Source organism: Thunnus maccoyii, chromosome 20 (genome assembly GCF_910596095.1).
Source record: "Thunnus maccoyii chromosome 20, fThuMac1.1, whole genome shotgun sequence".
NCBI classification, from domain to species: domain Eukaryota; kingdom Metazoa; phylum Chordata; class Actinopteri; order Scombriformes; family Scombridae; genus Thunnus; species Thunnus maccoyii.
Window position 1 is genome coordinate 18073516 of NC_056552.1, and position 13421 is coordinate 18086936.

The following is a 13421-nucleotide window of genomic DNA, read 5'->3' on the forward strand; positions in this document are numbered from 1 at the left end:
GTAAAAAAGACACATTGTGGTTTTACAGGGGGTTATGTGCCAGACTATTTCTTGGCTGGATGCAGTAACTTGCCAGGGTTGAGGTTGCCAGGCAACCAGTGGAGACTTCAGGAAGTTGCTGCCTTTGGACTGAACAAGGCTAACTATATCCCCCTCTTTCCAGTCTACGTGCTAAGCTAAGATAACCGGCTAGTCGCGGTATCAATCTTCTCATCTAACTCTCGGCAAGAAAGTGAATATACTTATTTACCAAAATGTAGAACTATTACGTTAAGACATGGAAATTACCTTCAAACAGGGGTAGTGGAGTTAGCATTAGTATGTCATTTGAATCTTCAAAGCCCTGGTTCCCAACATTACTAGTGTTTTTGTATAAAATCACTAATTTCAGTCTCATGTTTCTGTTTATTTATGTTGCACGAATGTAATACAAGTTTCAGTATTATATTTGTGTAATGTTATATTTTGCTGAAGGGCTTCAGTCATGTTCTTTTTGAGAGTTGTGATGATAGAGCAGATCATCTGCTTAATTACTAATAGTGTCAACAGGAGTGCATCATTAGCTGCACCCAGTAGTGACTCACTACTGTCAAGTTGAGGTAGGAAGGATAAAACTGTTCTGTAGTAAATGACATTCTGTAAAAGTTGGTGCATTCGTAGCTGTGTGTGTGTGTGTGTGTGTGTGTGTGTGTGTGTGTGTGTGTGTGTGTGTGTGTGTGTGTGTGTGTGTGTGTGTGTAATCACAGGAAACTGTGATTGTCAGCAGTAACAGAATTTATACGTCAGTGTTCTTTATGTTTTGAAAGTATGGTGTCAGCCTAGCACACCTTACGGTAACCTGAGATGGTACGTTTCAGTTAGGTGCAGCTGAGAAGGTAAAAGGCCAGTCACTGGTCTATTGAAGGGAGTAGATGACAGCTTGCTGTGAGGCTGCAGATTTTATTTGTTAATTTGCTTTGAGTTATTTTGTTGAATTTCCCGGACTTCATTTTTGCCCCTGTTTTCTAATGAATACCACTTTCTGTGCACATACTCCGGCCTGCCAACCTGTTTTTTTGCAACATCTCTTTAAAGGTTTCCAGTGCCCAAATAATAGTGCCCTTTATACGGGATGGTGGCAATACACCCCCCCTTACACAAATCACAGCCCAAACAGATTAAGTGGAGCTGCTCTGTAGTAACAGTAGAAGACTGTGGTTGTACTTGCTGGCATTCAGACTAGTGTGTGTCTAAAGTGAGGTGTTGCTTGAAGAAATCAGTATAGGCTGGATAGCCTTCCAGAACTCATGTCTTAGTTATATAATCCATGCCAGTGTGTTCTAAATCCATGTGTTCCTTCTTTCTTCTTAAAGGACAAAATATCAAGGCATCTGCCCACCCACCAGGCGTACAGAGGAGCACTTTGATCCTGGAGCAAAATACCACATTCCTGGAAACACACCATACATCAGGTAGCATCCTGTTCCAGCTACGCCACTATGTAACAGACGTGATAGTCAGACAGGTTGGACTATCGATACTTTCATGACATGTATTTAGTATCTGAGATGTCTGATTAACGCTATACTCACCCAAATGTGTCACAGAGTGCTTTAAAGAATGAAAACCAAAGATTTAACAGCTTTAAAGTTTAAAATTCCATAAAATGGAGCCTTTTTAGTGCCCATGCATGATAAGTGTAAGTGTGTGTGTGTCAGGATGTTTGTGTATGTGCCTGCACATACATATGAGGATACTGGGGAAATAAGTGAATAGAGTGAATGAAAATGCAAGAATGGCTGGTGAGCTGGGAGTTAAAGTATTGTGTGCTGTAATCTGCACAGAAATACTGGCACTTGAGTGCGGTTTTAAACAATACGGTAACCTTACAATAGCTGGAAGCTGGTTGCAGAGGCAGTGGGCTTTATAAGAAAAGACTTAGATCCCAGCTGGTTTCTTTCATGAGGTGGGGAATGACAGATAGTTAAAAGTACAATTAAACAGAAATTTTGTGTAGATAATACGCTGACAGAATTCGTATTATCTCAACTTTACAGTCATTTTTAATATTTTTAGTCAGTATATGGAAGTGTGAAAGATTAAGTCTTTACCAAAAAGTAGATGATGTAAGACTCTCTTTAAACTAATTTTGTCCACTTACTTGTAATAACCTTTAATCGTCATCCTCTTTGTGTGTAGCTTGTTGACTTCTTCTTTCTTTTTTTTCCTTTTTTTTACTTTTAACTGAATTTTTACTTAATTGTGTTGAAGAGTTTGAAAAGTAGTAGCATAAATGTGTTGCACACTTGCACAAGAGATGACAAAGCAATCCTTTCCCCTGCAGGTATTTCGTCAGCTTCATCCTGCAGTTCCAGTTTCATGAAAAACTATGCCAAGCAGCCAACCACAAGGGTCCCTTGCACACATGTGACATCTACAGCTCTCCAGAAGCAGGGGCCATTTTAAAGTATGTGATCTTACCGGACCTCCACTATTCATTACAGAAAGCTTGAGATAAATGAGATATATTACATTTTTATTCTTCCTCCTCCAGGACAGTTCTTCAGGCAGGCTCCTCCAAACCTTGGCCTGTTGTGCTCCAGGAGGCTTTAGGCACCAACAAAATGGATGCTGGTTCACTGATGAGATACTTTGACCCCATTATTAAGTGGCTGGAAAATCAAAATGTAAATGAGACAATGGGATGGCCTGATTTCGACTGGGTGCCACCCGTCCCCGAAGGCTACCCAGAGGATATTGGTAAGAGGGAATTTTGAGCACACCAAAGAGCACTGGTTAAAGTTACATGTGAGAAAGTGAGGGCGGGCTAAAAAATGTTTTTTTTCTCTAAGATGTAACAAAGAAATGGTTACTGTGCAGGATGGGTGATATGTGGTGCAGCCTGTTTATTTTGCCTTGGTAAAATGTCTTGCAATAGCAAGTCACATCCAAGATTTTTTCTACATGCCAACAAACAGAGAAGTTTTCTTTCCTATTGAAGAAAATGCCTAAAAATAATAAAAGTGTTTGCACATTCTAATCATAATTCACACATCATATTTTTGCTAAAATGTGGTAGTATTTTTCACACTTAGTTACAAGGATCTTTATTCACAGTACACATCCTGCATTTCAGCTGACCTATCCAACCTGTCCTTGTTTCAACAGACAAGAAAACAGATGAGCTTGAGGCAAAGAAACTTCTGGATGAGTACAACAGCACAGCTGAGGTAGTGTGGAACGCATACACGGAGGCCTCCTGGACGTACAACACTGATATCAATGAAGACAATAAGCAGGCGATGGTGAGACCCTTGGACCGACCGACTCCACAGTGATCACTATAACATTGTTCAGGCATCTACACTGGCATTTGACATTCATCACTCAGATATGACTTCTGATTTTGTGCACATAGTCAGGGAATCAATAAAATGATTGCCTAATCAAAAAATGTAAAAACTGAAAAATTAAAGATTATTCATTATCCTTCCCTAGCTTGCGAAGAACTTGGAGATGTCGGCCCACACCCTGAAGTATGGACAGAAGGCCCGTCAGTACGACACCACTGACTTCCAGGACGCCTCGGTCAAACGCATCATTAAAAAACTCAGCGACATTGAGAGGGCCGCACTGCCCTCAACACAACTGGAAGAGGTGTGGAGGAAATAGTTTTAGTTTTACAAATATTTATTCAAGACAGAGCTGCTCTGGAGGCAGATGTAGTTAAATCACTGTAAAAAAATTCCCATCTTTTATTTCAAGGCAATATTGGAAGGAAAACTAGACACTATAAAAACAAACCATCAACTGCAGCACGGATTAAGGGCATTAAGCTTCGCTAGCACCACTAATGTTAGCATGCAAGAAACAGTGGACATATGATACCTTATTTGGACACAAAAACTCAGTACTAGATGTTTGCAATGTATGCAAAATCAGCACTCATATGCAACTGTTTTAATAAATATAGTACAGGGGGAAGAAAAGTGAATTGAAACTCTAAACACATGTCAAACTGATGATCCCCAAAGCTTTGATCATAGAGCATGACAAACTTTTGCACCACTCAGTAAACACATAGTAACAGTCTGGGCTGTCTTAGCTTACAACAAACTTTTTTTTTAATTTTCCCCACAGTTTCTGTGCAAAACCATCAACGACCATATTAAAATCCAATGCTGTGACCAGATCATTAAATGCAAATAGCTCATTATGTAGTCTGAGGGAGGTTTAATTGAGATATTGTGTGTGTCACCTTCACTAGCTAATTCGCCTTTATTGATCAGATAAAACTCAACCCATATAGTCTGACGCTAATTAAATAAGCTCACATTAGCCTGCAGACTTTGGAGGGTCATTGATGCTATTATGTATATTTCTCTTATTTATATTTTGCTTCTCTTTCTTTGCAGTCAACTTTAGCTGTTGCTTGGCAACTTGTGCTCTGATGATTAAAAAAAAAAAAAAAGAGTTCCTTTGGTGCTGCCCTTTGAGATTTTAGTGTTACATAAAGTTCAATATGAATATAATGGAAAGGCCACATTTTAAAAAGTTACATTCTTGTCCTGAGGTGGACAAATACTATGGGTATGTTTTTGACCTGGTTTTTCTATTTAGGAGGAGCACCTTAGCAAGAGCACACACACTGTGAACTTGTTTGCTTGTGTGCTTGTGTTTTATGCTTTTTGCAAACTGTAGTGTTATAGTGAAGGGTAAGGCTCTTTTTGGACCAGATATGTGAACTCCAGGAGCTTAAGTGTGTGATATCATGCGATGCAGTTCATTAAATGTCAAACAAGTATCAGCCAACTCAAGGATGGTGCACTCAATAACAAGTAGCCATGTGATTTAACTGTAGCGATTATGAATATGTAAATTAAATATTATTCAATGATTCTCATATTTACTTAGAGTTACTAGTTTCACATGATCATGGCCTCTCCCCTCCACCCGTGCACTGCTGGCAAAGCTGGCATATTTATTTATCCAAATACAAAAACAAGATAATTGTGAATGTTTTCATTGGGGTCTAATAATTGGTGGATGCCGTTACCTTTTCAGTACAACACTCTGCTGTCCAACATGGAGACCAAGTACAGTGTGGCTCAGGTCTGCAGAGATGATGGGAGGTGCCATCCACTGGATCCAGGTAAGACTATGGAATACATGCAGATCCTAATATAAAGAGTTGGACTCTTGTGATGTCCACCATTCAAAACATGTGACACTTACTGAAATGAAATTAATTATTAAAGTCAAGGTGGCACATGAAGTAATGTATGAGGATTGCTTAATACTTACCAAGTGATTTTGAGATCTAAGATTTTAAGCATTTCACAGAAAAAGCTTGAAATCAGAAAGAAGACATCATGGACACTCTGCTTCATACGGCAGTGCAGTGTGAGTAAAGTTAGTGTAATAAAAGAACGTGTTGTGTTTCAGATCTTCAGAAAATCATGGCGGAGTCCAGGGATTATGATGAATTGCTGTTTGCCTGGAAAGGATGGCGAGATGCTGCTGGCAAAGTACTCCGCCAGGATTACAAAAGATATGTTGAACTGGCCAACAAAGCTGCTACACTCAATGGTATGACCTGAAGGAGTGATTTTACATCCACCTTGAGATTTTCCCTGATCTGTCTCGCTTGAAAAAGGCAGATGAAAAAAAGGAAAATCTTGAGCATACTTAGCTGAGCTTCTGACCTTATGTTGAAAATTGTTGGCTTCACCTTGCACACTTTTATTCACTGTATAAGGTATATTTGCCTCAAAAGCAGCATTACTCAGAAGACATGTTTGTATAAAACTACAATACAATCACGTGGTATTATAAACTCATTACAAATTTTGAAAAATACTCATCACTGATCTCTGTGTTTGCTGCTTCTGTCTGTAGGTCACAGTGACAATGGGGCTTTCTGGCGCTCTCTATATGAAACACCTACTTTTGAGCAAGACCTTGAGAGTCTGTGGAAGGAGCTGGAACCGCTCTATCTGAACGTACACGCCTATGTACGCAGGGCTCTGTACAATGAGTATGGTCCCAAGAACATCAACCTAAAGGGACCCATTCCTGCTCATTTGCTGGGTAAGTAAGTGCAACAAGGAGGAACTTAAAGCAGATTTTTTAACTGGATTTCATAAAGCAACAATATTTGGGGCTCTACACGGCATTCAGAAATGTTGTTTTGACTGTACAAGGCTTTCAGGAGTTGAAGATAAGGTCACTGGACAAAACCACATTTCAGTCAATATTTCACTATGGAATCCAAAGGATTCTAACACTATAGCCATAACTCTCCTTTTATGTGGGAGCATACCCCATTAATATTCTGTCGTTGGCTGCATATGCATTTGGATTTAGGCAGGATTTAATTTTCTTTCAGAGGCATCAAGCGTGAGATTGTGTGTGACACTTCCACACGGTTAGGGATTGGACTGACTCACAGTCACAAATCCCACTTAGTTAAACACTGGCACAGCAGAGAATGTACCCCATAAATACTTAGAAATGTGAAATATGAATGCTGTCTTCTGTTCTTTTCAGGCAACATGTGGGCACAGACATGGTCTGGCATAATGGATTTGGTCATGCCCTACCCACATGCCACTCAAGTCGATGCCACGCCAGCTATGGTTGCACAGGTGAATGAACACATGGACCAGCTGTTGCATAATGATCACCGCTGCACACATGAATACACTAAAGACACACACTGACACACACACATACACACACACAATCATGCATTCCCCCCACCACTTGCCTTGTAGCTTTAGAGGTCTGGAATCAATTTGTTTCAGTGAAAATGAGACTTGGATGCAGGCCAAGGTGGAGGATCAAGCAGAGTGAGGATAAACAAGATTAACAGGATTACAATTGCACTAAATAAAAGCAATAAAAAGCAACAGACATCCATAACTGACATGAAGTGTACGTAATACATGAATATAGTGTATACATGATTTTGAGGGGAGCAAGTGTGTTACTGCCTACGGTATCCTTTTGTTACCATAATTTGTTCACCCTTTGTGCAGCCATCTATTTTGTAGCTGTTGATTTTTCCAAATGTTGAATATATTATTGTCTGACAAAACTGTTTATATGTACCCCGCATATGACATCCACATCTGCAATGATGCTCTTTTTTCCCATTCAGGGCTGGACTCCCACCAGAATGTTCCAAGAATCGGACAAATTTTTCACCTCCCTGGGTCTAATGCCAATGCCAGAAGAGTTTTGGAACAAATCTATGCTGTGGAAGCCCACTGATGGACGCCAAGTGGTGTGCCACGCCTCTGCATGGGACTTCTATAACAGAAAAGACTTCAGGTTAAACTTAATCTCATTTTCATTGGGATGTTTATACAGCAGTAGAAAAAAGGACAGAGATAAGACACACAGAACATAACACAGCTGTCTCCAGCAAGTACATACAAAACACAAAGAAAAAGGGAAAGAGAAAAGAAAAAAGAGGCAAATTAATTAATTGTTAAAAAAGGGGGCCGAATGTAAAAAATCAAAAGTAGGGGTTTTCTAGTAAGACTGAGCATGAGTAGACTGCAGGGCCGTAAGTGGAGGAAAGAAAAGAAAGAAAAGTTATTCCTATTTTGTCATTACATAACAAACACTGTTGTGGAGAAAAACAAAAAATAATGAGGCACCCAATGTCAACTTCTAAGTTTTAAACTCTTCTGTAATTCATTTAATTTATATGGTGCAAAGTACTGGAAGGCAGTCTTCCCAAGTTCAGTAATTACTCACGGGCTATTAAGAGTTAGCTAGTCTTGAGATCTGGTCTGATGAGCAGTAGTTTTTAAATTTGAGAAGACATGTGATATACTGAGGCAGCTTTAGTAGGAAACAAAAATGATAGTGTTCTGATCAGCGTGCCTTTTCATATGCTACACAGTGATGAGTACGATATTAATCTCTGCATCAAGTTGTTTTAAACGGAAATGAGCAGCATTACAGGATATCTCAGACATGATGGTTTCTGTCCTCAAAAGAGAAACATACTTTATTCTGATATGAGGCAGAAAATTATATCTTTAGTTTCTGCAAAAGTTGTTCCACATGAGGTTTAAAAATCAGACTGCTGTCTAACCAACTTCTCAGATATATAGTAGATTGAACTACTTATATTTCAATACCATTCAGTATATGGAAGCCACGAAGATGTAAAATAGAATGATGGGTTCTTCTTTGAAATCTCCTCTGTTAAAATTGCCGTAATTATTGCCTTATTTGTGTCTCCAGGATCAAGCAGTGCACCGTTGTGACTATGGATGATCTGATCACGGTGCACCATGAGATGGGCCATGTCCAGTACTTCCTGCAGTATAAAGACCAGCCTGTGTCCTTCCGTGATGGAGCCAACCCTGGCTTCCATGAGGCCATTGGCGATGTTCTTGCCCTGTCTGTGTCCACACCCAAACATCTGAAGAGCATTGGCCTCCTGGACAAAGTTGAGAGCAACAAAGGTGAGTGACCAATCATGGTGGGCAGATACTTTTGTCTTGGTGTGGTTGAGAAAATCCTACATGTACTATGATGCTATAACAGTTCATGATTTTGACGTTTTTGATCCCACCTCTAGAGAGTGATATCAACTTTCTAATGAGCATGGCACTTGACAAGATTGCCTTTCTACCTTTTGGCTACCTGATGGACCAGTGGAGATGGAAGGTATTTGATGGACGCATCCCATCGACTGAGTACAACAAAGAGTGGTGGAACCTCAGGTAAAGGTCCATCTTCAAAGTTTACTATTTAGTGAAATGCAAATTAATGATTAAATTGAGGTAAGTTCATGAGTAAGCGTTTGATTAATTGTGCGATAAAAATGTTGCATTTGTAAATGATTTGCTTAAATAACAATTTAGTAAAGATTATTCTTTTCCTTTGCGTTGCAGAATGAAGTACCAGGGATTGTGTCCACCTGTAAGCCGTACCGAGGATGACTTCGACCCAGGTGCGAAGTTCCACATCCCTGCTAATGTGCCCTACGTGAGGTAAATTTTCCTGATTAAGCAAAACAAACAGAACACCTGATAACTGAGCACAGAGAAGTTAGTAACTGCTTCAACACACTCCAATCAGCTATGGATAGATAAGATAAATGTGTGGACATAAGCTGTAAAAGATAATGTGCTCTAAGTCACATGGCTAAAAAAACAATCAATCATGTGACAGTACCTGTTTGTTTTTGTGTTCTACTGGGATTCTCTGGTTTCTGCTGACATTAAAGCACTGTCATGACAACAGATATTAAATTATCCTCCATCAGGTACTTTGTCAGCTTCATCATCCAGTTTCAGTTCCACAAGGCTCTGTGTGACGCCGCCGGGCATAAGGGGCCCCTACATACCTGCGATATCTACAAATCTAAAGAAGCTGGGAAGCTGCTGGGGTTAGTGCACACTACATACACCTACACTCAGGTGTAACAACCCACAGACAACTTTGTCAAAGAATGATGTACATCCACTGTTAAAAATAGTCTGTCCATATCTGATTTATGATATAAAAACTTAAGAGTCTCAGGTCTCCTAACATATACACATGCATACTAGAAATTATTTTTTTGCTTACATAAAAAAGGCATGATTTTTTGGTAACTATGTTACGTTATACCATACATTTAAGTATTTGTCAGTGTAGGCAGCTGGTAAGAACATGCCTTACGTCATGTGTGTAATCATCTCTAGAACACACTCTTGCTGCTGATCCTCGTCTCTCTGACCTCCTCTCTGACGTATGTTGTTTGCAGTGATGTGATGAAGCAGGGCTTTAGCAAGCCCTGGCCCGAGGCTTTGACCATGATAACCGGCGCGCCCAAAATGAGTGCTCAGCCACTCATGCAGTATTTCCAACCCCTCATTCAATGGCTAGAGGCAGAGAATGACAGGAACAACGATGTTCGCGGGTGGCCTGAATATGACTGGAAACCTTCAACAAGTATGTCTAACACTTTCATGCATTCACATATTTTGAAACCCAAGTACAGGCACATTCATGCAGGAAAGCATATTCTGTGGAAATTTGGAATTTTCCACAGAAAATTCTGTGAAAAAGCCAAGCCTTTATTGAACTCCTTCCCAGAAGAAAAGGCACAATGTATTCACACAGAGGCTTTATTTTTTATTTTTTTTGTCCTCTGCTGTGGTCTACAGTGAAATCACTCTCCTGCCCTCCTTGTTTTACTCATGAGATCATGATGATAGGGTGTGTACAGATTAGATTTGATGAGATTCTTAGCAGCAGAGGGAAAAAGAGAGCTTGGGGGAGATCATGGGGAAAAGAGAACACAGCCGTTGTTTGAGAGATCAAGTGAGAAATGCAGAATTTAGATGCAAAAATGAACACCTAAGTGTGGCAAGAATATAAAGGAAGTAAAATGGAAGCAAGTTACCCTGCCTTTGAAGATTTGGATTATTATTATGTGGCATTAATATAACAACAGTTTCACTGAAACAAAGCACCCAAAACCAGGTCCAGACAGTTACCTCTGTAATTTTTACACTTCTAATGAATGAAGAGTACAGAGGTCATTGTGTCATTGTGTGTCCTCTGTCCTCCTGGTTGCTTTGCAAATAGGAGGCAGATTTAATTTGTCAAAAAGTGGGGGTGGGATGCAGAGGCCAGACTGTAAAACTAAGTAAATAAAATAATAATAATAATAAAAAACATTATTTTACAAAATCTTCCATTTGATGTTTTACAGCCACATGCTGAATTTTATTTCCTATCTACTGCTATTTAATTTTCATTCAGTCTTACAAGTGCAAGACATAAAATCTCAAAAATACAAACAAACACAACTACATACAATACATTGAAACAAGAAAAACTTTTAAAAAATGCAGATGTAACACTCATTACTTGCAGGTGTCCCCAAAAAAAGGAAAGGGTCTAAAAAAAAACAGCTTCCCCTTGTGGAGAATCTGGAGCCTGCAAAATGTGAATGAGTGAGGTAGTCCAACATGTTACTTACTCAGTACTTTCTGTTTGTAGTTCCAGTATCTACTAAAGTGGACTTCCTGGGTATGAGTGTGGACAGCTCGGCTGCCTTAGCTGGCCAGTGGGTCCTGTTGGTCATTGGCCTGGTCCTATTAGTGGCCACCATCCTATTGGCCTACAAGTACAGGAAGTCAAGAAAGCCTGAGAAGTCCTTATCGACGATGGAGCTCAAGCAGAAAGACTAGTCATCAGTGACACTGTACTAACCTCAATGTGAACATCAGTGTTTTTGTGTACTGTACAGTATACATCTTAAATTAGCTTTTCTTTTTGGTCTGCCTCCCTATCTAATCTTGTATATTTATTGTATACTCTTGGAGTCCAATTTTTTTTTTTTATTTGCCTATGCAAAAGAACATTACAATTTTGTAATTTATTTGTAATATTTTAATGTTTAGGGAGGAAATGTTTTAAAATGAATGTTTGTAAAGTTATTGATTGTGTAAACATTTTTGAATATTTGATTTTCTTTTTGTTGAATCTGCATTTCTACAATAAAGAAGCTAAATATGTATTATGTGTATTATGTGTGATATGTAAGTGAGATATCATTGGAAAACACAAAATAATTCCTGGCAGTGAATTAAAACTGGAAAGGTTGTTCAAAACAATTTAATTACATTGAAACTGCACAGTTAAAAAAAACAACACCACCACAGAGAACAGAATTTGTGCATTGGTTCATCAGCCCTTCCCTCTTTACTCAGAGAGTCAATGGAGCCTCTGTAACGACCACAGATCTCAGTTTCACAACAGAATACCTGTGGGCTCTCAGGTAACACGGACTAGGGCGGTAACGCAACACTTTGTCCCATCAGAGACTGTCTTCTTTTGGTCCAGTCCATTTTCAGTGCTGCAGGTAGACCTCAATGGGGGCCACAGTGGCTTGGAAACAATCCAAGTGTCAGCTCACTGTTGCGTACAAAAATACAAAACTCAGGGACAGTGAAACAACAAAGGCCAATGACATATGCATTCATTCATAAAGTCAATTTGTAACTTACATAATTTGCAGCGTCATAACTTGTCACTATGTACAATTTATGGTGTAACTATCTACGCTGGAGTTACAACATCATGAACTCTCCAGTCAGGTACAATATAAGGTATTATTGAATCCAGTGTTGTGACTCCCTGTACGTGATCGTTTTAAAATATCCAAATAGGTCCTATAATAACGCAAGACAGTGTAATAAATAGTGATTAAGTGTACTCCCATGATCTCATCAACATGTATATAGACTGTAAGTCTACATACAAACAAGAAGCTTTTGCTTTTTAACTTGTTGCAAGATTGTTTGACAATGGACCGTAGCAGTGGAATCTCATGGGGGCAAGTAAAACATAAAACTCATTCTTCCACAGTACTCAAGGAATTTCTCTCTGTACCACACTAGTACACTCTGTATTTATTCCCTGAAACTAGGGAAATAATGTTTTCATGTAGCTTTAAGAGTACTATTATCATGTTCTGGATATGAGGTCAGTTCCACAACCACGACTGCAATTGAGATGCTAGTCTACTTGATGCTTGCCAAACACTGACATGGACATTCACACACAATAAAGACGCTTGTTCACTCATAACACAGTGGATGCTGGTCAACATATTTTAAGTGCAGTTTGAAAATGATCTCCAGAATGACTGATGTAGATTTAAGACCCATACATAGCCTACAACCACTGACCACAAAATGATGATTGGGGACAGAGCAGGGAAAGACTTATACAATCACAGAGAAAATCAATAGACTCATTCCTCTGATTAGAGAGCAAACGGACATGGTAGAAATAAACATGATGAATGACCAGGAACTGTGCACAGAGGATTCAGAAAGAAATGAAAACACCAAATTCAGTACATAAAAACCTTAATCAAAACAACTAATGACAAACAAGTTACTCTTGAATGCAACCCCGATTCAATTTACAGCACTGCATTCAATAAAAATACATAACAAATTACAATCTCTGAAACAAAAATGTTCAGTATATTGCACTGAAAAAGTTGATGAAATCTACTAGAAATGTACAAACAGTTATGTTTCAAATAGAATGCACTCTCCACAGTTGGTCTGTGCACTGAGGAATCCATGTGGCTTGACGAAGCCCAATGTTCTTTGGCCCGTGTCAAAACAGTGTGACGGTGAGTGGTTCAGGGTTCCAAGTTAAGGCCTCAGTAGTAGTAATGCTGCATCTCTGTCCAGTTGGTGATCCAGTACTTTTTCTGCGGCTCCTCAGGCTGAAAACCCAGATTGAACTGATAGCGCTCAGCCTTGCGAATTTTCACCCCCTGGTGCTTTGGCATTATCCGGTAGTAGATGGCTCGCTTGAAGAATCCAAGCTATAGAGTTAAGAGAGGGAGAGGGGGGACATTAAAGAGGATACACTTTAGCCGCCGGAGAGCTGGGATTAGT

General features: G+C 39.4%; 2 protein-coding genes across 2 annotated transcripts in view; one reads left to right on the forward strand and one right to left on the reverse strand.

Moving 5' to 3' along the window:
* ace (angiotensin I converting enzyme (peptidyl-dipeptidase A) 1) overlaps positions 1 to 11352 on the forward strand; it is a 28706-nt gene extending 17354 nt beyond the window's left edge. Inside the window, exons 11-26 of the mRNA XM_042396296.1 lie at positions 1353 to 1451; positions 2324 to 2446; positions 2534 to 2739; positions 3148 to 3284; positions 3478 to 3636; positions 5044 to 5131; positions 5425 to 5568; positions 5878 to 6069; positions 6529 to 6626; positions 7142 to 7314; positions 8242 to 8465; positions 8582 to 8726; positions 8898 to 8996; positions 9272 to 9394; positions 9755 to 9942; positions 10999 to 11352. Coding sequence (XP_042252230.1) covers positions 1353 to 1451; positions 2324 to 2446; positions 2534 to 2739; positions 3148 to 3284; positions 3478 to 3636; positions 5044 to 5131; positions 5425 to 5568; positions 5878 to 6069; positions 6529 to 6626; positions 7142 to 7314; positions 8242 to 8465; positions 8582 to 8726; positions 8898 to 8996; positions 9272 to 9394; positions 9755 to 9942; positions 10999 to 11189 — 2389 coding nt within the window. The 3' untranslated portion in view covers positions 11190 to 11352. The remainder of the gene's footprint in view (positions 1 to 1352; positions 1452 to 2323; positions 2447 to 2533; positions 2740 to 3147; positions 3285 to 3477; positions 3637 to 5043; positions 5132 to 5424; positions 5569 to 5877; positions 6070 to 6528; positions 6627 to 7141; positions 7315 to 8241; positions 8466 to 8581; positions 8727 to 8897; positions 8997 to 9271; positions 9395 to 9754; positions 9943 to 10998) is intronic.
* Positions 11353 to 11587: 235 nt separating this feature from the next.
* Positions 11588 to 13421, reverse strand: part of itga3b (integrin, alpha 3b) — a 32455-nt gene continuing 30621 nt past the window's right edge. The window contains exon 26 of the mRNA XM_042397931.1: positions 11588 to 13348. The gene's annotated coding sequence lies outside the window, so the exon portion shown is untranslated. The remainder of the gene's footprint in view (positions 13349 to 13421) is intronic.